Source organism: Hyla sarda, chromosome 8 (genome assembly GCF_029499605.1).
Source record: "Hyla sarda isolate aHylSar1 chromosome 8, aHylSar1.hap1, whole genome shotgun sequence".
NCBI lineage: Eukaryota > Metazoa > Chordata > Amphibia > Anura > Hylidae > Hyla > Hyla sarda.
The window spans coordinates 169872962-169899716 of NC_079196.1; the positions used below are offsets into that span (position 1 = coordinate 169872962).

The following is a 26755-nucleotide window of genomic DNA, read 5'->3' on the forward strand; positions in this document are numbered from 1 at the left end:
CTGTAGTTATTGAATTATTTAGATGTGGTGAAAAAGCTAAAAAAAAAACTCAAAAACAAAAGATCCAGAAGGAAACCAGCAGCCAAACCTATTCAGACAGCAGGAAAAAGGAACAGACTATTTTTTCTACTACATGAAGTAAATTTCCCACTTTTGCCTATGTGTGCCAAATTTATTAATGCCGTGCAACAATTTAGTAAATTTGTCGCACATAGTCAAAAATGAAGTAGAAAAAAACAGGGTAAAAACCAGACTACATAGTAAAAGATTAGTAAATGCCCCTCAATGAGGGACATTTATCAATGTTTGCTTATGTATTCTTTTTTTTAGTAATTTTTTCCTTACTTTTTTTTTGCTTATGTGCAACATATTTATCAACTGGTTTCAGCCTGTTGATAATTTTCTTTCACGTAAGCAATTTTTCCTATTTTACTTTGGTAGTAGCTTTTTCTGCTCCATGTTTGAGCTGGAGTAAATGTAGTCAATTTTTAACGCTGTTGCGACTTTTTTTTGCGCAGTTGCGTCTGTCGCAGTTAATAAATACTTGACTACCCGTAGTCCATTTTAAAATTATTACTACATAGTACATTTTAGGAAAACTTGCTTTTCTCGCTTTCCAGTCAAAATGTCGCACGAAAAATCGTGTAGTCGCAGTTGCGACAATTTTGCAACAATTATAGTAAAGAAAACCTGACTAAACCCGTTGATAAATGTCCATAATAATGATAACATTAAAAAGAACTAGGAAAAAACTGCAGTACAAAATATAGTACAAAAAAAATTAACAATGTGCACTGCTCAAAAAAATAAAGGGAACACTTAACCACCACAATGTCACTCTAAGTCAATCACACTGTCCACTCAGGAAGCAACACTGATTGACAACCAATTTCACATGCTGTTGTGCAAATGGAACAGACAACAGGTTGAAATTATAGGCAATAAGTAAGACACCCCCCAATAAAGGAGTGGTTCTGCAGGTTGTGACCACAGACCACTTCTCAGCTCCTATGCTTCCTGGTTGATGTTTTGAATGCTGGCGGTGCTTTCACTCTAGTGGTAGCATGAGACGGAGTCTACAACACACACAAGTGGCTCAGGTAGTGCAGCTCATTCAGGATGGCACATCAATACGAGCTGTGGCAAGAAAGTTTGCTGTGTCTGTCAGGGTAGTTTCTAGAGCATGCAGGCGCTACCAGGAGACAGCCTAGTACATCAGGAGACGTGGAGGAGGCCGTAGGAGGGCAACAACCCAGCAGCAGGACCGCTACCTCCGCCTTTGCACAAGGAGGAGCACTGCCAGAGCCTTGCAAAATGACCTCCAGCAGGCCACAAATGTGCATGTGTCCACTCAAACGGTCAGAAACAGACTCCATGAGGGTGGTATGAGGGCTTGACATCCACAGGTGGGGGTTGTGCTTACAGCCCAACATTGTGCAGGATATTTGGCATTTGCCAGAGAACACTAAGATTGGCAAATTCGCCACTGATGCCCTGTGCTCTTCACAGATTAAAGCAGGTTCACAATGAGCACATGTGACAGACTTGACAGAGTCAGGAGACTCCGTGGAGAACGTTCTGCTGCTTGCAACATCCTCCAGCATTGGCAATTTGGCGGTGGGTCAGTAATGGTGTGGGGTGGCATTTCTTTGGGGCCGCACAGCCCTCCATGTGCTTGCCAGAGGTAGCCTGACTGCCATTAGATACCGAGATGAGATCCTCAGACCCCTTGTGAGATCATATGATGGTGCGGTTGGCCCTGGGTTCCTCCTTATGCAAGATAATGCTAGACCTCATGTGGCTGGAGTGTGTCACCTTTTCCTGCAAGAGGAAAGCATTGATGCTATGGACTGGCCTGCCTGTTTCCCAGACCTGAATCTGATTGAGCACATCTGGGACATCATGTCTCGCTCCATCCACCAATGCCACATTGCACCACAGACTGTCCAGGAGCACCGCGAGCATGCCCAGGCGTTGTAGGGAGGGCATACGGGCACATGGAGGCCACACACTACTGAGCCTCATTTTGACTTGTTTTAAGGACGTAACATCAAAGTTGGATCAGCCTGTAGTGTGGGTTTCCACTTTGATCTTGAGTGTGACTCCATATCCAGACCTCCATGGGTTGATAAATTTGATTTTCATTGATCATTTTTGTGTGATTTTGTTGTCAGCACATTCAACTATGTACAGACGAAAGTATTTCATACGATTAGTTCATTCATTCAGATCTAGGATGTTAGTGTTCCCTTTATTTTTTTGAGCAGTGTACTATATACCACATTCAATTTAGCTTTTGTCTGCCATATTATGATTTACGTACCCAAGGCACTTACCGTTGTACTGATTTTAGCAGAAACAAAAGATGCAGAAACAAAAACACTTCTGTACAGCTGGAAAAGTAATTCCACAATGTATCTCCAATGACTCAATTGCAGTTGCACTGAATATAACATATAAACGAATAAGAGGCAAGGTCATTTTGACTATATAATGGGTAGTGAGTGGTAGTAAGTGTCTGGGAACATCATTTGTACAGAATATATAAACACAATAGAGACTCTTTAGAAAGGCCCAGTGCCGTTATGTAAAAGAGCTTTTTACAAATGATCTGCGGAAAGCTGCCATTATAGCCATTTACTGAAGGTGGCTGCTGGATGCAGCAAAGCTACGATGTTCATCAGGTATACAATGGAAACAGAATTCAGTATGAGATGTTGTCTTAATAGATAAAATGACAAAATACCCATCAACATCATAATATAGCATTTCTGCTTAAAGGTGAGGTGTCCCAATCCTTAGAATTGTTGTAGTATCATTAACCCCTTAAGATTTTTTTCGTATTTTCCACCTCACCTTCTAAAAACCAGAACGCTTCAATTTTGCACATACAGACTCAAATGAGGAGTTGTTTTTTGCGGCACCAATTGTACTTTGTAATGACATCAATCATTTCACCAAAAAAATTTGGCAAAACCAGAAAAAAATTATTTGTGGGGCTAAACTGGATAAAAAAAGCTATTTTGTAACTTTTGGGGGCTTCCGATTCTACACAGTGCACTTTTTGGTAAAAATGACACCAAATATTTATTATGTAGGTCCATACGGTTACAATGATACCCAATTTACATTTTTTTTTGGCTACTTAAAAAAAAATTATTAACTACATGCACAACAATTAGTATGTTTAAAATAGTCATCTTCTGACCCCCTATAACTTTTCTATTTTTCCATATACGAGGGATGTATGAGGGCTAATTTTTGGTGCCATTATCTGAAGTTTTATCGGTACCATGATTGTTTAGATGGGACTTTTTGATCGCTTTTTATACATTTTTTAAGGGTATACAAAGTGACCAAAAATACGCAATTCTGGACTTTGGAATTTTTTTTTTTTAAGTGTACGCCTTTGACCATGCGGTTTAATTAACATTATATTTTTATAGTTCGGACATTTACGCATGCAGCGATACCACATATGTTTATATATCCTTTTTTTCTACTTTTTGGCGCATAGCATAGCATTGATCAGTTTAATCTGTGCTTGATCTGTGATCTCAGGCTTGGATCAATGGAGCGACGTTTGGACAGCGAGGAACAAGGGAAGGTGCCTCCCACTGTCCTCTCAGCTGTTCGACACACCGCGATTTCACAGCGGCGGTCCCAAACAGCTCCGCTGAGCTAACTGGAAATATTTTCTCCCAGTTTAGACACCACAATCATATTTGATCGCAGCGTCTAAAGTGTTAATACTAGACAAAGTCCAATTGGCGATGTCCGGTATTAGCCGCGGGTCCTGGTTGCTGATAGCAACCAGGACCCAGCAGGTACGAAACGCGCTCAGCTCACATAACAGGAGCCGGCCACGGACGTAGATATATGTACGTGGTTGTTAAGGAGTTAAAGTGACAATGCACATGTTATACAATCTCCATCTCTTGTTTTTCTAACAAATGGGAAAGGAAAACTGGTTTACACTTATATTTAACAAAATACACGGAGACAGGAATATCTTTTGGAAAAAAAAAAAAAAACATACAGCAAAGCCTGTCTATCCCAAATCTGTGCATCTTGTAATAAAAGCTGGGGCTCTCAAGCCATTGCAAAAGCAATACAATTTGCATAGTCAATACCATACAAATGTTTATTCTGGATGTGATTGACTGACCATCTGTCTTTTTTAAATTACTATATGTATGTCCCTATATCTAAGATCAATTGGGTCCTGTTTACACCACGTTTTACTACTTCTACAAATATAGCCAGTGCCAATGTTACTGCATTGGTGCAGTATCTCAGGACCGTAGAGCTGTCCAGTGGCGTTGCGACCCGGGTGCGGGGGGTGCGGCCCGCACCGGGTGACACCAACCTTATGGGGTGACACCAAGACGCTCCGCAGCACCCACCCCCCCCCATCTGTGCCCGACCGGCCTCCCATCCGTCAGCACCCCCCCCCAACCCCCCCCCCCCCCCCCCCGCGCTGTGTGTGCGGTGCGCCCGTCCGTCAGCAACCCCCCTCTTTCTCCGTCCATCATCACACCACACCTTCACCAGCACTGTGCCCGGCCTCCGCTCCCACGTCTGCGCCGGCATGACGTCACACCGCATGGCCGCGCAGGAGGACGTCAGTTACGTCACTCGCACGGCGCCCGGTGAGAAGGAGCGCTGCGCTGGATGGGTGAGTGTGTGTGTCTGTCTCTATCTATGTTTGTGTATGTGACTGTGTGTGTGTATGAGACTCTGTGTGTGTGTGACTCTGTGTGTGTGTGTGTGTGTGTGTGTGACTGTGTATGTGTGTGTCTGTGAGTGTGTGTGTCTCTCTGACTGTGTGTGTTTGTGTGTGTCTCTCTCTCTGTGTTGTATGTGTTTTGTGTGTGTGTGTGTGTGTGTGTGTGGGGGGGGGGGGGGGGGGGGGTGGTGGTGGTGGTATAACCAGCAATCTATTGTGGGGAGACTTTGACCCATTGTGGGGAACCTGCAAGGGAACCTGCGGCCTAATGTGGGGAAACTACTACCAAGTGTGGGGAGTCTATGCTACCTTATGTGGGGAATCTGTGCTACCTTATGTGGGGAGTCTATGCTACCTTATGTGGGGAATCTGTGCTACCTAATGTGGGGAAATTGCTACCTAATGTGGGCTGTGCTACCTAATGTGGGGAAATTGCTACCTAATGTGGGGTAACTGGTACCTACCTAATGTGGGGGAACTGGTACCAAATGTGGGGAATCTATGCTGCCTAATGTGGGGAATAGATGCTACCTAATGTGGGGAAACTGCGACCTACCTAATGTGGGGGAACTGCTGCCTACCTAATGCTCCCCCCTGGCAGTAGCACCCTCATCATCCACCAGAAACACCCCCCCCCCCCCCAGCAGCACCTCCATCAGCAGATCCTGATGGTGGATGATGGCGGTGCTCCTGCCAGGAGGATGATCCTGCGGATGGATGATGGGGATGATACTGCCAGGGGGGATGGCCAGAGTAGCACCCTCATCATCCTCCGGCAACACCCCCCGAGTAGTAGCACCCCCATCATCCACTAGCAACACCACCAATACCCCCCTCCCGTCGTAATAGCATCAGCTAACGGATGTTGAGGGGTGTTACTGAGGTTGTGGTATTATATTCAGAGGGTGCACTGTATGGCAACGTTATATTCAGAGGGCGCAGTTTGTGGTAGTATTATATTCAGAGGGCACAGTGGGTGGTAGTATTATATTCAGAGGGCGCAGTTTGTGGTAGTATTATTAGAGATGAGCGAACTTACAGTAAATTCGATTCGTCACAAACTTCTCGGCTCGGCAGTTGATGACTTATTCTGCGTAAATTAGTTCAGCCTTCAGGTGCTCCGGTGGGCTGGAAAAGGTGGATACAATCCTAGGAAAGAGTCTCCTAGGACTGTATCCACCTTTTCCAGCCCACGGGAGCACCTGAAAGCTGAACTAATTTATGCAGGAAAAGTTATCAACTGCCGAGCAGAGAAGTTTGTGACGAGTTGAATTTACTGTAGTTTGCTCATCTCTAAGTTTTATATTCAGAGCGGGCACCTGTGTATTAGGTTGTTGTGCTGGCTATTTTTCCTTTTGTTTTTACTTTGTAAATTGGGGGGTGTGGCACCCTCTTTAGCCGTGCACCCCACCCCTCTCAGACTGGAGGTGGTTTAGTCAATGGCTGATCCAACATGTCACACAGTCAGAGGCTATATGCACAGCAGAGGTGAGTTATCATGTTAGGGTCCCATCCGATATGAGGCCACCTCCGCGTGGTGGATGGGGGGACACATTTTGATCAAAAAGTGCGCTGAGAGCCTCCATTTTTTGACCTAGAGTGCTGTTGCAACTTTCTTGTTTGTACATTTTGTATTTGCCACAGCAGCGGGCACCTGTGTATTAGGTTGTTGTGCTGGCTATTTTTCCTTTTGTTTTTACTTTGTAAATTGGGGGGTGTGGCACCCTCTTTAGCCGTGCACCCCACCCCTCTCAGACTGGAGGTGGTTTAGTCAATGGCTGATCCAACATGTCACACAGTCAGAGGCTATATGCACAGCAGAGGTGAGTTATCATGTTAGGGTCCCATCCGATATGAGGCCACCTCCGCGTGGTGGATGGGGGGACACATTTTGATCAAAAAGTGCGCTGAGAGCCTCCATTTTTTGACCTAGAGTGCTGTTGCAACTTTCTTGTTTGTACATTTTGTATTTGCCACAGCAGCGGGCACCTGTGTATTAGGTTGTTGTGCTGGCTATTTTTCCTTTTGTTTTTACTTTGTAAATTGGGGGGTGTGGCACCCTCTTTAGCCGTGCACCCCACCCCTCTCAGACTGGAGGTGGTTTAGTCAATGGCTGATCCAACATGTCACACAGTCAGAGGCTATATGCACAGCAGAGGTGAGTTATCATGTTAGGGTCCCATCCGATATGAGGCCACCTCCGTGTGGTGGATGGGGGGACACATTTTGATCAAAAAGTGCGCTGAGAGCCTCCATTTTTTGACCTAGAGTGCTGTTGCAACTTTCTTGTTTGTACATATTATATTCAGAGGGCGCAGTGGGTGGTACTATTATATTCAGAGGGTACAGTATGTGGCGGTATTATATTCAGGGGTACAGTATGTGGCAGATTTATATTCAGGGGTACAGTAAGTGGCAGATTTATATTCACGGGTACAGTATGTGGCAGATTTATATTCAGAGGGTACAGTATGTGGCAGATTTATATTCAGAGGGTACAGTATGTAGCAGATTTATATTCAGAGGGCGCAGTTTGTGGTAGTATGATATTCAGAGGGTACAGTATGTGGTAGTATTATATTCAGTGGGTACAGTGTGTGGCGGTATTATATTCAGGGGTACAGTATGTGGCAGATTTATATTCAGAGGGTACAGTATGTGTTGGTATTATATTCAGAATGTACAGTGTGTGGTAGTATTATATTCAGTGGGTATGGTGTATGGAAGGTTTATAACCAAAGAGTATAGTGTATAGTAGTATTATATTTAGAGGATACAGTGTCTGGCAGGTTTATAATAATAATTGTTTTCATATAGAGGATGAGAATGCGCTGACATAGTGAGGAGACGTCTGGGCATCACATTCTGCAGAGAGAAGTTTTAGCTGGATCAAGTCCTGGCGGTATGTACCATCTGAATTAGATAAGGAAAGACTATAGAGAAGACGTCACCTGTAGTCACTGATATCATTGTGTATTCTCCTCACTATAGAGAAGACGTCACCTGTAGTCACTGATATCATTCTGTATTCTCCTCACTATAGAGAAGACGTCACCTGTAGTCACTGATATCATTGTGTATTCTCCTCACTATAGAGAAGACGTCACCTGTAGTCACTGATATCATTGTGTATTCTCCTCACTATAGAGAAGACGTCACCTGTAGTCACTGATATCATTGTACATTCTCCTCACTATAGAGAAGACGTCACCTGTAGTCACTGATATCATTGTGTATTCTCCTCACTATAGAGAAGACGTCACCTGTAGTCACTGATACCATTGTGTATTCTCCTCACTATAGAGAAGACGTCCCCTGTAGTCAGATATCATTGTGTATTCTCCTCACTATAGAGAAGATATCACCTGTAGTCACTGATACCATTGTACATTCTCCTCTCTACATCAGAGCTGTAGTCACTTGTCATTTCTACAGTTAGGTCAGTGAAACTACAACTCCCAGCATAACCTCACCACTGCTCAAAGGGGTACTCTACTGGAAAACATTTTTTTTAATCAGCTGGTGCTACAAAGTTAAACAGATTTGTAAATTACTTCTATTTAAAAATCTTAATCCTTCCAGTACTTATTAGCTGCTGTATAAGCGATTCACAGGAAGTTATTTTCCTTTTTAATTTATTTTCTGTCTGACCATAGTGCTCTGTGCTGACACCTCTGTCCATGTCAAGAACTGTCCATAGTAGGAGCAAATCCCCATAGCAAACCTCTCCTGCTCTGGACAGTTCCTGACATGGACAGAGGTGTCAGCAAATAGCACTGTGGTCAGACTGGAAAGAACTACACAACTTCCTGTGGAGCATACACCAGCTTATAAGTACTGTAAGTATTAAGATTTTAAATAGAAGTAATTTAAAAATCTGTTTAACTTTCTGGCACCAGTTGATATAAAAGTAAATGTTTTCCAGTGGAGTACCCCTTTAAGTAATTCTGGGAGCTGTACATTTAAATGGTGAAAACTTCTTTAACACTTTCCTATTCTGTGGAAACTGGTATATCTGATTATTATACTGGAATTTCTCACAATGCGCTACAACAGTGGTGTCTGTCACAACAGGCTAAAAACTTACTGAGGGGGGGGGGGTAGGTATGGGGGTGACACCATTTTCTACCGCACCGGGTGACACCAACCCTAGCAACGCCACTGGAGCTGTCGGAAAAAAATCATAACTACATGAAGGAAAATTTATATGTTTAAAATTCTCATCTTCTAACCCCTATAACTTTGTTATTTTTCCGCGTACGGGCTGGTATGAGGACTCATTTTTTGCACCGTGTTCTGAAGTTTTTATCGGTACTATTTTTGTATTGATCGGACTTTTTGATCGCTTTTTATTCATTTTTTCTTGATATAAAAAGTGACCAAAAATAAGCTATTTTTGAATTTTTTTGCGCATACGCCATTGACCGTGCGATTTAATTAACAATATATTTTTATAGTTCGGACAACTACGCGGCGATACCACATATGTTTATTTTTATTTACACAGTTTTTTTATGGGAAAAGGGGGGCGAGTCAAACTTTTATTAGGGAAGGGGTTAAATGACCTTTGTTAACTTTTTTTTTTTTGCAATGTTATAGCTAGGGAGCTATAGCACTGCACACACTGATCTTTTACCCTGATCCTTGCAAAGCCATAGCTTTGCATGGATCAGCGAGATAGGGGCTCGATTGCTCAAGCCTGTAGCTCCGGCTTGGAGCAATCAAACCCCGATCGGACGCCGCGGGGACAGGTAAGTAGACCTCCACTTGCGCCCTAGCTGATCGGAACATCGCGATTTTATCGCGATGTCCCGATCAGCGCGACTGAGCTGCCAGGAAGCGTTTACTTTCACTTTCAGACGCGGCGGTCAACTTTGATCGCTGCGTCTGAAGGGTTAATAGCGCGCGGCACAACGATCGGTGGTCCCGACTATGAATAGGGTCCCAAATATGAATAGCAGCTGGGACCGACCGTTTTAAACACCGGACCGGGCTCGGGGCGTACAGGTACGCCCTGAGTCCTTAAGAGATTAATAACTCTGGGATGCTTTTACTTATGAATTTGATTCTGAGATTGTTTTTTCATGACATATTCTACTGTAACATAGTGGTAAATTTTCGCAGATACTTGCAACATTTTCAAATTTTTCATGAAATTTAGGAATTTTTCAACAAGAATTGATGCATTTTTTGAAGCTCTTTGATTGTAAGGAAAATAGACATACCAAATAAATTATATATTGATTCACATATACAATATGTCTAGTTTATGTTTGCATCATAAAGTTGACAAGTTTTTACTTTTGGAAGACATTAGAGGGCTTCAAAGTTCAGCAGCAATTTTCTAAATTTTCACAAAATTTTCAAAATCTGAATTTTTCAGGGAACTTTTGAAGTGGATTTGAAGGGCCTTTATATTAGAAATACCCCATAAATGACCCCATTATAAAAACTGCACCCCCAAAGTATTCAAAATGACATTATGTGTGTTAACCCTTTAGGTGTTTCACAGGAATAGCAGCAAATTGAAGGAGAAAATTCAAAATCTTCTTTTTTTTTCTCTTGTAGACCCAGTTTTTGAATTTTTACAAGGGGTAAAAGAAGAGAAATACCCCCAAAATTTGTAACCCAATTTCTCTCGAGTAAGGAATTACATCATATGTGGATGTAAAGTGTTCGGTGGGCGCAGTAAAGGGATCAGAAGGGAAGGAGCGACAATGGTATTTTGGAGAGTGAGTTTTTCTTAAAGGGGTTGTGCGCTGCCCTGCAGTTCGGAGCTCCGCTCACAGCGTCCGGAAGTTCATTACTCCGAACGCTGTGTGCGGGCTTCCGTGTTCGCAGCCGCCGGGCGTGACGTACCGCCCGGCCCCTTCGTGACGTCTCGCCCGCCCCCTCAACAAATTCTATGGGGAGGGGGGCGCGACCGCGACATCACGGGGGGCGGGCGAGACGTCACGAAGGGGCTGGGCGTTACGTCACACCCGGCGGCTGAGAACACGGAAACCCGCACACAGCGTTCGGAGTAATGAACTTCCGGACGCTGTGAGCGGAGCTCCGAACCGCAGGGCAGCGCACAACCCCTTTAAATGGTTTTTGGGGGGCATGTTATATTTAGGAAGCCCCTATGGCGCTAGATCAAGAAAAAAATGTTATAAAAAAAAAAAAACACATGGCAAACTATTTTGGAAACTACACCCCTCAAGGAACGTAACAAGGGGTACAGTAAGCCTTAACAACCCACAGGTGTTTGACGACTTTTCAGTAAAGTTGGATGTGTAAATAAAAAAAAAATTTCACTAAAATGTACTAAAACATTTTTACAAGGGATAATAGGAGAAAATGCCCCCCAAAATTTGTAACCCCATCTCTTCTGACTATGGAATTACCCCATGTGTGGAAGTCAAGTGCACTGCAGGTGCACTACAATGCTCAGAAGAGGAGCCACATTTTGCTTTTGGAAAGAAAATTTTTGTTGAAATGGTTTTTGGAGGGCATGTCACATTAAGGAAGCCTCTATGATGCCAGAACAGAAAAAAAAAACACGTGGCATACTATTTTGGAAACTACACCCCTCCAGGAACATAACAAGGGGTATAGTGAGCCTTAACACCCCACAGGTGTTTGATTACTTTTCGTTAAAGTGTAAATGTATTTTTTTTTTTCACTAAAATGCATTTTTTTCCCCAAATTTACCATTTTAACAAGAGGTAATAGAAGAAATGGGGTTACAAATTTTGGGGGGCATTTTCTCCTGAGTATGGAAATATCCCTTGTGTGGGGGTAAAGTGCTCTGCTGGCGAACTACAATGCTCAGAAGAGAAGTAGTGTCATTGGGCTGTTGGAGAGAGAATTTGGCTGGAATTCAAGTCAGGGGCCATGTGCATTTACAAAGCCCCCATGGTGCCAGAACAGTGGACCCCCCCCACATGTGACCCTATTTCGGAAAGATCTTTTGAACATTGGGCTGTGCAAATGAAAAATAAAATTTCACGGACCAATGTTCCAAAAATCTGTCAGACACCTGTGAGGCGTAAATGCTCACTGCACCCCTTATTACATTCCGTGAGGGGTGTAGTTTCCAAAATGGGGTCACATGTGGGGGGTTCCACTGTTTTGGCACCATGGTGGCTTTGTTAATGCTCATGGCCTTCAATTCCAGCCAAATTCTCTTTCCAAAAGCACAATGGCGCTCTTCTCTTCCAAGCCCTGTAGTGTGCCGCAGAGCACTTTACATCCACACATGGGGTATTTTTATACTCAAAAGAAATGGTGTTACAAATTATGAGGTTTTTTTTTCCAATTACCCCTTGTGAAAATGAAAAATTTGGGATAACACCAGCATTTTAGTGAAAAAATACAAATTATTCATTTTCACGTCCAACTTTATAGAAAATTCCTCAAACAACTGTGGGGTGTTAAGGCTCACTATACCCCTTATTACGTTCCGTGGGAGGGTGTAGTTTTTTTTTTGTGTGTTTATGTCAGAACTGCAGTAACGATCAGCCCCCCCTGTGCAAATGACCTTAAATGTACATGGCACTTTCACTCCTGAGCTTTGTTGTGCGCTCGCAGAGCATTTTACATCCACATATGGGGTATTTCTGTACTCAGGAGAAATCGAGTTACAATTTTTTTTTCCTTTTACCTCTTGTGAAAATGAAAAGTATGGGGCAACATCAGCATGTTAGTGTAAAAAATAAAAAAAATTTACAATAACATGCTGGAGTAGACCCCAAATTTACTTTTTCATAAGGGGAGAAAGGAGAAAAAAAACAAACAAACACAAAATTTGTTAGGCAATTTCTCCCGAGTACGGAAATACCCCATATGTGACCCTAAACTGTTGCCTTGAAATAAGACAGGGCTGCGAAGTGAGAGAGTGCATTTGAGGCCTAAATTAGGGATTTGCATAGGGGTGGACATAGGAGTATGCCAGTGATTTACGCCAGTGAATCCCAAACAGGGTGCCTCCAGCTGTTGCAAAACTCCCAGCATGCCTGGACAGTCAATGGCTGTCCAGCAATACTGGGAGTTGTTGTTTTGCAACAGCTGGAGGCTCCGCTTCGGAATTACTACTAGACGTTATTTTTATTGGGGGGGTGGGGAGGGGGAGAGTAACTGTGTAGGGGTATGTGTATATGTAGTGTTTTTAACTTTTTATTTTGTGTTAGTGAAGTATAGTATAGTGTTTTTAGGGTACATTCACATGGGCGGGGGTTCACAGCGAGTTTTCCGCTAGGAGTTTGAGCTACAGTGGCAAATTTGCTGCTTCTCAAACTTGCAGCGAGAAACCTCCAGCTGTTGCAAAACTACAACTCCCAGCATGCTTTGGCTGTCAGTGCATGCTGGGGGTTGTAGTTATGCAACAGCTGGAGGCACACTGGTTGCAAAACACTGAGTTAAGTAATAAACTCTAAGTGTTTCGCAACCAGTGTGTCTTCAGTTGTTGCAAAAACTACAACTCTTAGCATGCAGTGACAGCAGAAGGGCATGCTGGGATTTTTAGTTATGCATCAGCTGGAGACATATTTCTACAACTTCCGGCATGTTCTTTGGCTGTACGTGCATGCTGGGGGTTGTAGTTTTGCAACAGCTGGTGGCACACTGGTTGCAAAACACAGAGTTTGCTACTTCGCTCAGTGTTTCGCAACCAGTGTGCCTCCAGCTGTTGCAAAACTAAAACTCCCAGCATATACGGTCTGTCAATACATGCTGGGAGTTGTAGTTTTGAAACAGCTGGAGGCACACTGGTTGCGAAACACTGAGTTAGGTCACAAACTCTGTGCTTTACAACCAGTGTGCCTTCAGCTATTGCAAAACTACAACTCTCAGTGTGCAACAGCTGGAGGCGCACTACTTCAGCTCCTAGCATGCCTTTGGCTGTCCATGCACGGTGGGAATTGTAGTTATGCAACAGTTGGAGGCACAATTTTTCATAACTACAACTCCCAGCATGCCCAGACAGCCAAAGGGCATGCTGGAAGTTGATGTTGTGCCTCTAGCTGTTGAAAAACTACAACTCCCAGCATGCCCTTTGGCTGTTCCTGCTGGGAGTTGTTGCTAGGCAATAGCAGGAGGCATAGAGCGCTTACCTCCTGAAGTTAGATCCCTCCGCCAAAGACCGCCACCACTGTGGATCATGTCGCACTGGGGACCACCGCAGCTCACAAACGCCGCCGCCACATGGACCCCCGATCCCCCCCTCCCTCAACCGCCGATGCTGCCCAGCAGGACAGGTGATCGGTCGGCCAGTCCGGCCGACTGATCACGCAGATCGTGAGGTGGCACCTGCTGGGCAAGGGTGGTTGGTGCCGACTCGGACAGCACCAATCACCCTTTTTTTCCGAGTCACTGGTGACCCGATTGACCTTTAATCGTCGCAAATCGCTGATTTCATGATTACAGCAGGCATCCTGGTCCTGTCCCCGTCCAGCGAGGACCGGAATTCCCACTGGTGTACAGGTACGCCCTTGGTCCTTAAGTACAAGGCGTCAGGGCGTACCTGTACGCCCTTGTTCCTTAAGGGGCTAAAAGGCAGCCCTACTAATATAGGTTGGATGCTCTTGTTTTTGCTTGTTGCCATGGGATACATCCAGTAGGCAGTACTCTCTTCTGGTCAGGCATGCTCAGTTCTCACACACAGTGAATATACAGCTAAATAGACTGCACCTATGAAGCTTCGAAAAGTACATCATTCACTGCAACAAATATGCATGAGGGAGTCTGGCTGAATATTCACTGGCTAGGATGGGGTAAATATGTATTATGAACTAAAATAGCTTCTATATTACAGGCTGAAACACTAAATTCACTGGGGAGGGGGAAGGAATATTATCCACTTTAATAACACTGTACGCTGTGGGAGGAGAGAAGAGATAACTTTACCATTATGAAGATTATATTCTCCTGATGGATGGCTCTCACTATGCAGAACAGGAATGAGCATCTGCACTAATGACTGCTGGGAAATAAAGTTCAAATAAGAAAATGAAAAGGGGAGTGGATAAAAAGAAGGCAGAGACAAGGAAATATGGTCAGGTCTGCATTGTTTTTAAGAGGCAAAAATGTCATTTCATTCAACCGAATAAAATCTAAGTTTGCTGTTAAAAGAGGAACAAGGTAAAATCCCTTTAATAGATTTGCTGGGCTGGGTACTCGCCGGCTTACTTTTAACAGCAGCACAAATTTCTGGGATTCGGCACAAAGGACCTGGGGCTCAGTCAATTGATTAACTGCGCCCTGCTACTGTTTCAACAGAACCATGGAAAATTTGCTGAAGATAAAAAAAATAAATTAACAGGATGCAAAAACCTAGTGTGAACCTAGTCTAACAGATTTAGGGTACATTCACACGCGCGGATTTTTGCAGCGTATTTAGCTGCGGATCCGCTGGTGAAGGCCCCGCTCTATGCTGGCTTTACATGTGCCTGCTGGTAGCGGCAATACGCTACGAGCAGAAACAGTGCAGCGATGTGCGCAGCTTACTCGCACATCGCGGCCGCTCTCCCTGCTCTGAGCTAGGCAGAGAGCTCCTGCGATGTGCGAGTATACAGTCACTCGCACATGGCAGTGTGTCTGCTGGTAGCGGTGTATTGACACTACGAGCAGGCACATGTAAAGCCAGCATAGAGCGGGCCTTCACCAGCTGATTTGCAGCGTAAAATACGCTGTAAATCCGCGCGTGTGAACGTACCCTTAGGGTCTATTCACACGTATAGTTTCCAGCGCATATTTAGTGTGCAGGATTTGAAGCTGCAGATTTGATGCTGTGTTCAGTCATTTAGTTTACATTGAAATCTGGATCATAAAATCTGGCGCATCAAAGCTGCAGCATCAAATATGCACAGGCTACTGTATGTGTAAAAAGACAATACATCTGTAAGAATCCTGATATTTGTTTCAAATCTGTAGGGATACTGTTTTTCCTTTTTAATCAGGACACTGCAGGAGACTACACTAATGTACAGAATAATCATAATATGGACTATACTCACTAGCATACAAATGGAAGATATCCAGATTCCTATATTCACATTGCTACTATTCAGTAATACAAAATGTGGTTTAAATTTGGGGAAAAAAAACAGACTTACATAATGGAGTAAGTAAGCAGACTTGTAGAATACCGTATTTTTAGCCATATAAGAAGCTCCGGCATATAAGACGCACCCAATTTTAAAGGGTGAAAATCTAGAAATAAAAGATTCTGAACCTTCAACCTGCGGACCTCCAGTTGAAGATCACTGGTATAGGAGGTTATACTCACGTGTCCCCGCCGCTCCGGACCCGTTACCGCTGCCCTGGATGTCGCCCTCCATTGCTGTCGCCGCGTTCCCGTCGCTCCAGAACGTCTCTGCTGCAGAACGTATCCTCGCTCTCCGTCACCGCCATCACGCCGCTACGCACGCCGCTATGCACGCCGCTCCTATTGGATGACGATGGAGAGCGCCAGCCATGCAGGAGATCCCGGCACGGAGCAGACACCGAGGAGGCAGGTAAGGTCCCTCCCGGTGTCCTGTAAGCTGTTCGGGAGGCCGCAATTTCACCGCGGCAGTCCCGAACAGCCTGACTGAGCAGCCTGGTTAGTGTCACTTTCACTCCAGATGCGGCAGTCAGCTTTCATCGCCGCGCCTGAAGGGTTAATACAGGGCATTACCTCGATAGGTGATGTCCTGTATTAGCCGCGGGTCCCGGCCGTTGATGGCCGCAGGGACTGCCACAATAGGACAGGGTTTAATGTGTATTTGCCGTATAAGACGCACCAACTTTTCCCCCCCAGTTTTGGGAAGAAAAAGTGCGTCTTATACGGCGAAAAATACGGTAGACTTCAAATAAGCCTGCTTGCCAGCTCCATTTTCCATGACTCTTATGATGCCCAGTATGGGATAGGTCTCAGGGAGCAGTTGGGCAGCAGATCACAGCCTGAGGTCACATCTGTTATAGGTCGGCATGATAAGTGCTGTCCAAATAAAATGTCATGGCTACATTTCAGAAAGCATTTTATAGTTTTTTCCATCCCTCTGGAAATCCTCTTTAAAATTGTAACAGAATTAATCCCACATTATGCTCAAAAACAGCTTGTGTGCATATAACATTCACCACTGTTCCAATCAATTTACTGTGTATTAGCCATTTTGCAGAAACATTTTTGTTCCCAGCTGTAACCATTGCAATAGAGATTACATTGTGTGATTGGCAGACGACCCCATAACCTGATGTTTCATTGCTCAATGAGAAAAAAGCAGCATGAGGTTCTTCAAATATGGCCGCTTTCTCTGCAAAAGCCCCTGGATTATCCTTGCACAAGTCTAATTTAGTGTACAAACAATATTCCATGGTGCGATCTTATAATATATGACAACTATTGTAATTAAGAGACGCCTGCATGAATTTTCCTCAATATGAAACTTCTATGAAAAGCTCTTTTATTAAAGTTACCTGCTCTAGGATCAGGAGTGTCAGTCAAGAAGCCCTGACTTATCCTCAACTATCTTCTAGGATATTTAAAGGGTTACTCCGGTGAAAACCTTTTTTTTTTTTTTATCAACTGGTGCCAGAAAGTTAAACAGATTTGTAAATTACTTCTATTAAAAAAATCTTAATTCTTCCTGTACTTATTAGCTGCTGAATACTACAGTGGAAATTCTTTTCCGTTTGAAACACAGAGCTGTCTGCTGACATCATGAGCACAGTGCTCTCTGCTGACATCTCTGTCCATTTTAGGTACTGTCCAGGGTAAAAGGAAATCCCCATAGCAAACATATGCTGTTCTGGACAGTTCATAAAATGGACAGAGGTGTCAGCAGAGAGCACTGTGCTCGTGATGTCAGCGGACAGTTCTGTGTTTCAAAAAGAAAAGAATTTCCGCTGTAGTATTCAGCAGCTAATAAGTACAGGAAGGATTAAGATTTTTTAATAGAAGTAATTTACAAACTGTTTAACTTTCTGGAGCCAGTTGATATATATAAAAAAGTTTTTGCCTGGAATACCCCTTTAATGGCTTTCCGCTATTGTGACAGACAAAATATCTCACATGTTCATGCAAACTGCGCAAAAATGTAAACTTTTCTTCTATTTTTATGACAGTTTAGACCCTTTTATAAGTAAGTGGATGGGATTAGTGGGATCTGGCATTGACTCCTATGGCCCACTGGATTTGCTTTAATTGATACAGCTTGTAGATAAAATCTACAATGGCACATAGCTGGCACATGACTATCCACTAATGTAACAAGTTCCATGATAGAACACATGAAGCAGTGGCTGGGCTTAGATAGTGGTATACAAGGGATAAAGACTGTGTGCATGTATCTGAGCCTGTCTGTCCCTCCCCTCCAGAGGGTCCATGTTGTGCTCTAGCAGGTCTTATCTGCCTTAAAGGTAAATCAAGGCTTCCCGCTTATCTTTTAACACCCGTTAAGTTCTGGGCAGCTGTGCCTTGTGTAAATACTTTTACATAGTAAAAAATGTTTACTATGTACACAGCACAGCCTCTTGAATGCCACCCTCTTTCCCTTCCCCTATTCAGCAGCAGCAGTTCACTGCTTAGACCATGGCTGCTTCTGCAGTCATCCTGCTGCAGCTTCTTTATTAATAATCTCCTTTTCTAGCCAGATGCTATTTAATTTGAGGAGCTTAACAACAGCAGTAGGATAAATGGAATCACCTTGTCACCATTCTTAAAGGGGTACTCCGATGCAAAACATTTATTTTTCAATTTAACTGGTGCCAGAAAGTTATACAGATTTGTAAATTACTTCTATTAAAAAATCTTATTCCTGTATGCTCCAGAAAAAAGTTGTGTAGTTCTTTCCAGTCTGACCACAGTGCTCTCTGCGGACACCTCTGTCCATGTCAGGAACTGTCCAGAGCAGGAGAGGTTTGCTAAGGGGATTTGCTCCTTCTCTGGACAGTTTCTGACATGGACAAAGGTGTCCGCAGAGAGCACTGTGGTCAGACTGGAAAGAACTACACAACCTCCTCTGGAGCATACAGCAGCTGATAAGTACTGGAAGTAATGCGATTTTTAAATAGACATAATTTACAAATCAGTTTTTGGCACCAGTTGATTTGAAATTTTTCAAATACCCCTTAATATCTCTAGGGTTAATAGATAAAAAAAAAAAGTACATTTGTGCTTAAATACCTGCAGCATCCACTTGTGAAAGCTGAGGAGCTGTTTATACATTAAACTCAATACTGTATGCAATAAGCTATAGAGGGAAAAATGTTAACTTTATTGTAGCAAAACCCTGACTCTTCATAGACAAAAATATATACTATGAAAAATAATTGACATCAAATATATACTGTAGAGCAATTAAAATGAATTATGTTTTAAGAGTACCTGTCCCCACCAATTTTTGTAATATTTTTTAATGCATTAGAAACAACTTTCAATCGCGACACTCGCTCCTCCCCATAGGGATTGAGGAAGTGCAGACAGAGCCCTGTGCAGAAGGGATGAGGTGCCAGTGACCGGACCTGCTCCTACTGCTGACTGCGGGGGACACCAGGGAGGAGACAGGTCAGTGGTGCCTGGGGAGATGGGTAGTGCAGGGGGGACCCTCAGCTCATGGGCACTTCTTTCTGTGGGTTACATGATGATGTTCAGCACTGGGTTGCACTTCTTATGCACAATTATGTGCACGGCAGGTAGGTCGGCCTCGATCTCTCTCCGCTCTGTAAGCCTTGTGCATAACAGAGAGGAGGGGAATGACAGCCTGCCTGCCGTGATGGTCTGTCTGTTCTATTGAAAAAGATTAAGGAAGTGTGAGATGTACTCAATCTGGTGTGGTAACCGAGAACTTCAGTCTGGGTATAATCTCCTGTATACCCTGATTAAGCAGAAAATTCGTAAAGATAAATGGGGGTGACTGGTTCTCAAGGTCTTGAGTGTGATGGAAATGTGTTATATGGTTTTGTCTGTGAATATGTAATGATGATAGTGGTGTTTATGAATAATTCAAGAGGGTGATGATGGGTGTTTGTATAAACTTGAGGGTATGTATATATATATAATGAAAGAGGGTGATAGGTGTTCCTGTATAAACTGGAGAATCTGTATATAATGATCGGTGTATATGGGAGAGAGGGAAAAGTATGGGGGAGAAAAGTATCTATCAAGATACTTTTCTCCCCCATACTTTTCCCTCTCTCCCATATACACCGATCATTATATACAGATTCTCCAGTTTATACAGGAACACCTATCACCCTCTGTCTGTTCTATGCTCGCTCCGGAGCCTGAGCGCAGCATAGAAAAGGGAAGGGCGAAAGTGTTACTCAGCAGGCTTCAGCTGATGTCACGCCTGCCGGGTAGCGCCCCCCTGCAGCCGAAAAAGCTCACCACCAGTGAGCAAGCTTTACAAGAAGATAACTACAGAAATACTGGGCGTAAAGGAAAAGTGCGGGGGACTACTAATAAAGAGGGGAACACACCTGGAATAAACACTCCTTACCTGGTTGCAGGTACTCTTTAAGGGTGTTGTCATACCACTAAATATAGGTGCTTTCATCTTTTGTAAGGTCCTCTAATTTTTGTTTCTCAATAGTTTCAATAGTCTGTATCTTCCTATGGACACTATTCCAGACATAATTCTGTCAAACCTGCCTAGTTATCTAGTATATGTAAAAAAAAATTGCAGAATCAGATCTGAACAGATATATTTGTTAGGAGTGAAAAAAGCATAACTAGCAAGCCTTTATATTTACAGACTATTTGACTGTAGGTGGATAACAAGAGGGCTGGAAGGCTTGCAAAATGTAAGTAATTCATTACAGGTGCCAGGCATCTGCACTGGGATTTTTATCAAATAAAATGCCAAACAAGAAACAGCTAACATCACTGCCACAATGACCTATATATATATAATAAATCCACATTCATAAAACACAAAGAGAAATGTATTGAATAGTGTACATTCAGATGGCTAATCACTATAAATAGGTGGTTTAAATAAATGTAGTTCACATTGCAGGTATTGCCAGACCATTTTCTGCTGCAGATTCCATTGAAGATCAGATTCCACTTTTAAATCTGCGGCATATCACATTATGTTTCCGAAACAGTGTCAAATATTTCCCACTGATTATAAAGTTTATCCGCTCAACAGCCGACCAAAATCTACTATTAGTCTGTAGTTGTTGCAAATCTGCAACATTTCCACTGTGGAAAATCTGCAGCAAAATCGGCTACCTGAGCCCATATTCTTAGGTACCATTCAATGAGGCCTTCCACCAACACCTCTATTTCACAAACCCTCCTCACACCCCTTTATTCTTTTCCTGTCTAGAATAATATTCTCCTTTCTCTATTCTGTTTCCTGCTCCTCTTTTTTTCTTTCTCTTGTACATGGCCAACATATTTAAAGGGGTACTTGGCCCCTAGACATCTTATCCCTTCTCCAAAGGATAGAGGATAAGATATCTGATTGCAGGGGTCTGGCTGCTGGGACCCCCTGCAATCTCCGTGCTGGCTCCGCAGCGTTCTGAACATTATGAGTGCTGAATGCTGGGTATGGGCGTCCGTGATTTAACACCACGCCCCTCCATTCAGGTCTATTGAAGGGGGCATGATGGCTTTTTATTACTAATCTGTATTTATTTTCTGATTGTAATGTATTTATTTTATTTTTACTAAATTATTATAGAAGCAGCCATCTTGCCTGAGCTGTTTTAACACTATTTAAAGATGCTTTGCAGCAAACATAAACACAATAGTCTGGTCCAGACATTATTCACTAGAATGGGATACTCTACTAGACATGCTCTGTGCCTGTGGCACAGGGAGGGGAAGCTGAGCTGTAACCATCAGCTATTGTGGTGTTTAATCTATATACTGGTGTCCCCTTTTGTCTATGCTGATAATGAGAAATTGCTGGAAGTGTACAGCATGGGAAGTCTCTGCCTATTATTAGGCCTACTGGCCAGACCGAAGAATAAGATTTCATAATGTTTTATAATATAGAAAGTAAAAAGGAATAAAAACTTGATTTAAAAAAGGTCATTTTCTGATGACATCCCATTTAATATGTGTAAAACAACCATTATGCTACAATCACTATGTACACTTGTAATTGTTCATATCTGTACCAGGGTCCCATATACACCCACTATTGACTAGTGATTTACATAGTTCTATGTTCTCTATTTAACTGGTGAAATATTCTTCTACTGGACAATTGCTTGTTACTCTTGCATCTTTATGTGACCTCTTTGCATACAACAATTAAAATCTACAAAAAAAAAAATTAAGGAGTTTTCTAGGACTCTTTTATTGATTACTTGGGTGCCTACATTAAGTCAAAAGCAGACAGCCCCATATATAGTGTAGTGGTCATGATGGGTTACTGCAGCTCAGTTCTTACTGAAGTGGATGGAAGCTAAGCTACAGTAATCCAGTATGGTTACTACACAATGTACACAACTTTTTAAGCTGTGGTGCCCACAATACACAGTGAATGTTACCAAAAGATAACGAGGGATCAGATGGGTTGTGGTGTCCACAGTGCACAGTTATTGATAACCTACCCTGAGAATAAGCCATCAATTCAAAAGTCCTGGAAAACTCCTTTAAAAGGAGACCTCCGGACAAAATTGACTTATCCCCTATGCACAGTATAGGGGAAAAATAGGTGATCACGGGGCGGGGAGGTAGGTGCGACCGCTGGGACCCCCCATTCCTTTGTGATGGTACCTGGCGCTCAGAGAGGAGTCCATTCATTTCTATGGGAGGGCTGAATAGACCTCAATACATAGAATCCCAAATAAATGAATTCAGAGCGTGCCGCCAGTAAATGACACATGCTCCTGAGAGCGCCAAGATCATATATAAAAAGCTAACAGAGTACAACAAAAATGTATTAGAAAAAAAATGGCTAATTTTAGATGATTCAGGTGAATGCTTTTAAAGATTTGTAACCTTTTATTATAACTGCTTCACCGTGAAATCATAGAAACATGGGAAGAATGTCACCAGATAGAGACTTAATCAGGTTTTATCTTATGTTATCTTAAGCTTCTCTGATGCATTTCTCAAGAGTTTAAGAGCAAATCCTCTTTTCAACATTTTGTATAAACAGATCACATTCAATTTTCTCACTACAGTCACTTTTAATTCCCCATAGTTGTCCATATGGTTAAGTCTTTGAAGCAGTGCGGCTCTGCGTGGGATTTCAACCTTTAACTAAAGTAAAATTCACATCCCCAAAAAAACATATTGTGGGATTGTGCTGACAGAAAACAAATAAAAAACATTAGCAAGAACATAAACAGTTTAAATTTAGAAGTTTACAACACATTTTTTCCCCCTCTAGAAACAGCATCACTCTTGGCTATGTCTGGTACTGCCCCATCCAAAACAATATAGCTGAACTGCACTATTGAACACCTTCTACGGACAAGTAACATGCTGTTTAACATAAAACGCAGACCTTTTCTCCATCAAATAATCCTTCAATACCACCATCTGCGGGGCAGATAATAGAAAAGCTCTGTGTTTGAGTCACTTCAAACATTTTTTTTATTGGATTAAATTTCATAACATTCTCTTCTGTTCTAGCTGCCAAAGAGCAACAGAAACCTGATGGAAGAGAGATAATAAATGCATTAACAGAGCCCAAGATGTTTTCTACTATGTTACTACTGAAATGACTCCTTTCAAAAGAATTCTGGTTATAGCCTGTAGGTACATTAATTATCCCTCTACTGCCATTACTCCAAGCATCTTGGTACCAATGCAAAATCTATAACCTACCACGTGCCATTAAAGGGGTACTCCAGGAACTGAACACTTATCCCCTATTCACAGGATAGGGGATAAGTGTCTGAATGCGGGGGGTCCGAGCACCTGCAATTTCCTGCACAAAGCCCACTTATCTGTCCTTGGCAGACTCTGGACCCCACCCTTCTGAATGTCGGCAAGTTGTGGCCTTTTCAGCCAATCATGGCTGAAGTAGGACATCACGTCGGCTGATAGTTGGCTGAGTGGGCTATCAAATCCAGGAAGGTCAGAGTGGGCATAGGACGGGTAAGTAGCTCTGGCCCCATACCAATAATTATGGGAGGCTCCAGCTGTCGGACCTCCCCCCCACAATCAGACACTTTTCCCCTATCCTGTGTAAAGGGGAAAAGTGTCTAATAAGTTCAGTTCCCTGGAGTACCCCTTTAATAATAATACTTATGCACCAGTGCCAAAGTCTGCCCTGGATCCACTCACTGGAATTCATCACAATGACTGGGAACAGTCCATTCTTCACAGTTTTTCAGGCCTTCTATCCAAAATTTCTCAGTTCTTCCTGGGTAATAATCTTATCTAAGGATATTGCCCTTAATGCTTAAAATCACTTTAGTCTTTAATAACCAAGCTACAGTCATTTTACATATTAGTTTGACTATACTTGGAGTTTGGACAGACTGACAAGTGAGAGGATAGTGCAGCAATTATGGGACTAAAAATTACAGCTAAAAACCACTGCAAAATCCGTCCCCATAGACATCCATTAAATGTTACTGGAGGGTGTCACACAAGTGATTTTCCTCTAGCGATCTGGTGGAAGCTGATGTTAATAGCAGTTTAGCCCAGGGGACAAGACACTCCTGGAATATGCGGCTGAACTGAAATAAATGGTATCTGACAATTACTTAGCACACGGAGGATATTCACCGCTGTGGAAAAAAAAGCAATTGGCACTAGTTTTTTTCCCCTTTTGCTAAACTTCAGATCGCTAAAGAAATGTTGAATGTTTAGAGTGAATGTGAAAAACGGCTCATAAATGACCGATTCTGAATAAACAGAAGGAACGCATGTTGTGACTCCAGCTGCCAATATCAATGTGATACTCCTGGATCCTTGCAGGTTCCTATACCCAGCATAACACAAACAGGTTATCCAGCAGACCTGGTCTGACAGGGAACTCTGCCTTCCAAGAACTGTAGTAGTCTAGCACGGAATTCCAGAAAAAAAGCTTTTTCTCCTTTAATAATTTATTCACTAGTCATTGCGCACAGCGTAACGCAGGACACAGCAGGAACCGGTAATAATAAAACCGTGGATGGGGGAGGCAATGGGGCCGGGGCGGTGCTGTGGGGGGTGCGACACAGTGCGGCGGGTCGGGGGGGGGGGGGGATGGGGAGTTCGGTCGCGGTGGGGTGCGGTTCGGCGGGTCGGGGGCGTGGGGCATTATCGGCAAGGTAATTGCCGATACCGTTAATGCCCAAAATCGTGATTATCGGCCGATAATATCGGCCATACCGATAATCGGTTGATCCCTGTCACGATTCGGCTCACAGGTAGTGGATCCTCTGTGTCAGCGAGGGATTGGCGTGGACCGTGCTAGTGGACCGGTTCTAAGAGGCTACTGGTGTTCACCAGAGCCCGCCGCAAAGCGGGATGGTCTTGCTGCGGCAGTAGCAACCAGGTCGTATCCACTAGCAACGGCTCAACCTCGCTGACTGCTGAGAAGGCGTGGGACAGAAGGACTAGGCAGAGGCAAGGTCAGACGTAGCAGAAGGTCGGGGCAGGCGGCAAGGTTCGTAGTCAAGATGGATAGCAGAAGTTCAGGTAACACAGGCTTTGGACACACTAAACGCTTTCACTGGCACAAGGCAACAAGATCCGGCAAGGGAGTGCAGGGGCAGTGAGCAGATATAGTCTGGGAGCAGGTGGGAGCCAATTAAGCTAATTGGGCCAGGCACCAATCATTGGTGCACTGGCCCTTTAAGTCTCAGAGAGCTGGCGCGCGCGCGCCCTAGAGAGCGGAGCCGCGCGCGCCAGCACATGACAGCAGAGGACCGGGACGGGTAAGTGACCTGGGATGCGATTCGCGAGCGGGCGCGTCCCGCTGTGCGAATCGCATCCCCGACGGCCATGACAGTGCAGCGCTCCCGGTCAGCGGGACTGACCGGGGCGCTGCGGGGAGAGAGACGCCGTGAGCGCTCCGGGGAGGAGCGGGGACCCGGAGCGCTAGGCGTAACAATCCCTAGTAGAAACCTAGAGCCAGGGCCTGCCGAGACAATCTACCCCTGGCCCCACCTTTGCCCCATGCCAACATTTCGCACTGTGTCTCATTTCACTGCTCATTTCGCCTCTGCCTGAGGTCAAAACCTACTTGTACCATGCAGACCCCCAATATCAGAGACCACATCATATATGACTGATATCAGCACGCTTCAGTACTGATATAACATCCTGAGACCTTTACATCATATGTAAATTATATCAGCTGCTCCTCTTATAGCGCTCCAGTACTGATATAACCTCCAGAATAATAAAGCTTACACCTTTTAATAAAGATTTGTACTGCAGAACACTGAAATGCAGTATTTGTTTTTTATGTATGTTTTGTATTTCAGACTTAAGGAATTAAGCTTTTTTTATTGAGGAGATCATCATTAATGGTGTGGGGAGCTTAAAAGGCTATTAAAACTTCAATGGGCATTCTGGGAAGAGGGAGTATGCAAAGAAGCTCATCACACCCCCTTTCAGGTAGTGTTCCCAACTATACAAACATATACAGAATACACACACCGCCGACCGACACATATACACACACCGCCGACCGACACATATACACACACCGCCGACCGACACATATACACACACCGCCGACCGACACATATACACACACCGCCGACCGACACATATACACACACCGCCGACCGACACATATACACACACCGCCGACCGACACATATACACACACCGCCGACCGACACATATACACACACCGCCGACCGACACATATACACACACCGCCGACGACACATATACACACACCGCCGACCGACACATATACACACACCGCCGACCGACACATATACACACACCGCCGACCGACACATATACACACACCGCCGACCGACACATATACACACACCGCCGACCGACACATATACACACACCGCCGACCGACACATATACACACACCGCCGACCGACACATATACACACACCGCCGACCGACACATACACACACACCGCCGACCGACACATACACACACTCACACACATACACACACCGCCGAC

The 26755-nt window shown here is 43.8% G+C and overlaps 1 protein-coding gene and 1 long non-coding RNA gene across 5 annotated transcripts in view; one reads left to right on the plus strand and one right to left on the minus strand.

The window, feature by feature from the left end:
- The window catches only part of KATNIP (katanin interacting protein), a 235219-nt gene that overhangs the window by 36211 nt on the left and 172253 nt on the right, over positions 1-26755 (minus strand). Inside the window, exons 24-25 of one of the 4 annotated variants that reach the window (XR_008847228.1) lie at positions 20191-20350; positions 14615-14690 (exon numbers count right to left, since the gene is read on the minus strand). The exons of 2 other annotated variants lie outside the window; for them this stretch is intronic. Coding sequence is in view for 1 of the 2 variants with exons in the window: in XM_056536143.1 (XP_056392118.1) it covers positions 20343-20350 (8 nt within the window). In the remaining variant the exon portion in view is untranslated. Of the gene's footprint in view, positions 1-14614; positions 14691-20181; positions 20351-26755 lie in introns of those variants that run through there. One more of the 4 variants, XM_056536143.1, reaches the window with a different exon arrangement.
- Positions 18738-26755, plus strand: part of LOC130285043 (uncharacterized) — a 46221-nt gene continuing 38203 nt past the window's right edge. Inside the window, exon 1 of the long non-coding RNA XR_008847229.1 lies at positions 18738-19256. This is a non-coding gene — a long non-coding RNA (uncharacterized LOC130285043). The remainder of the gene's footprint in view (positions 19257-26755) is intronic.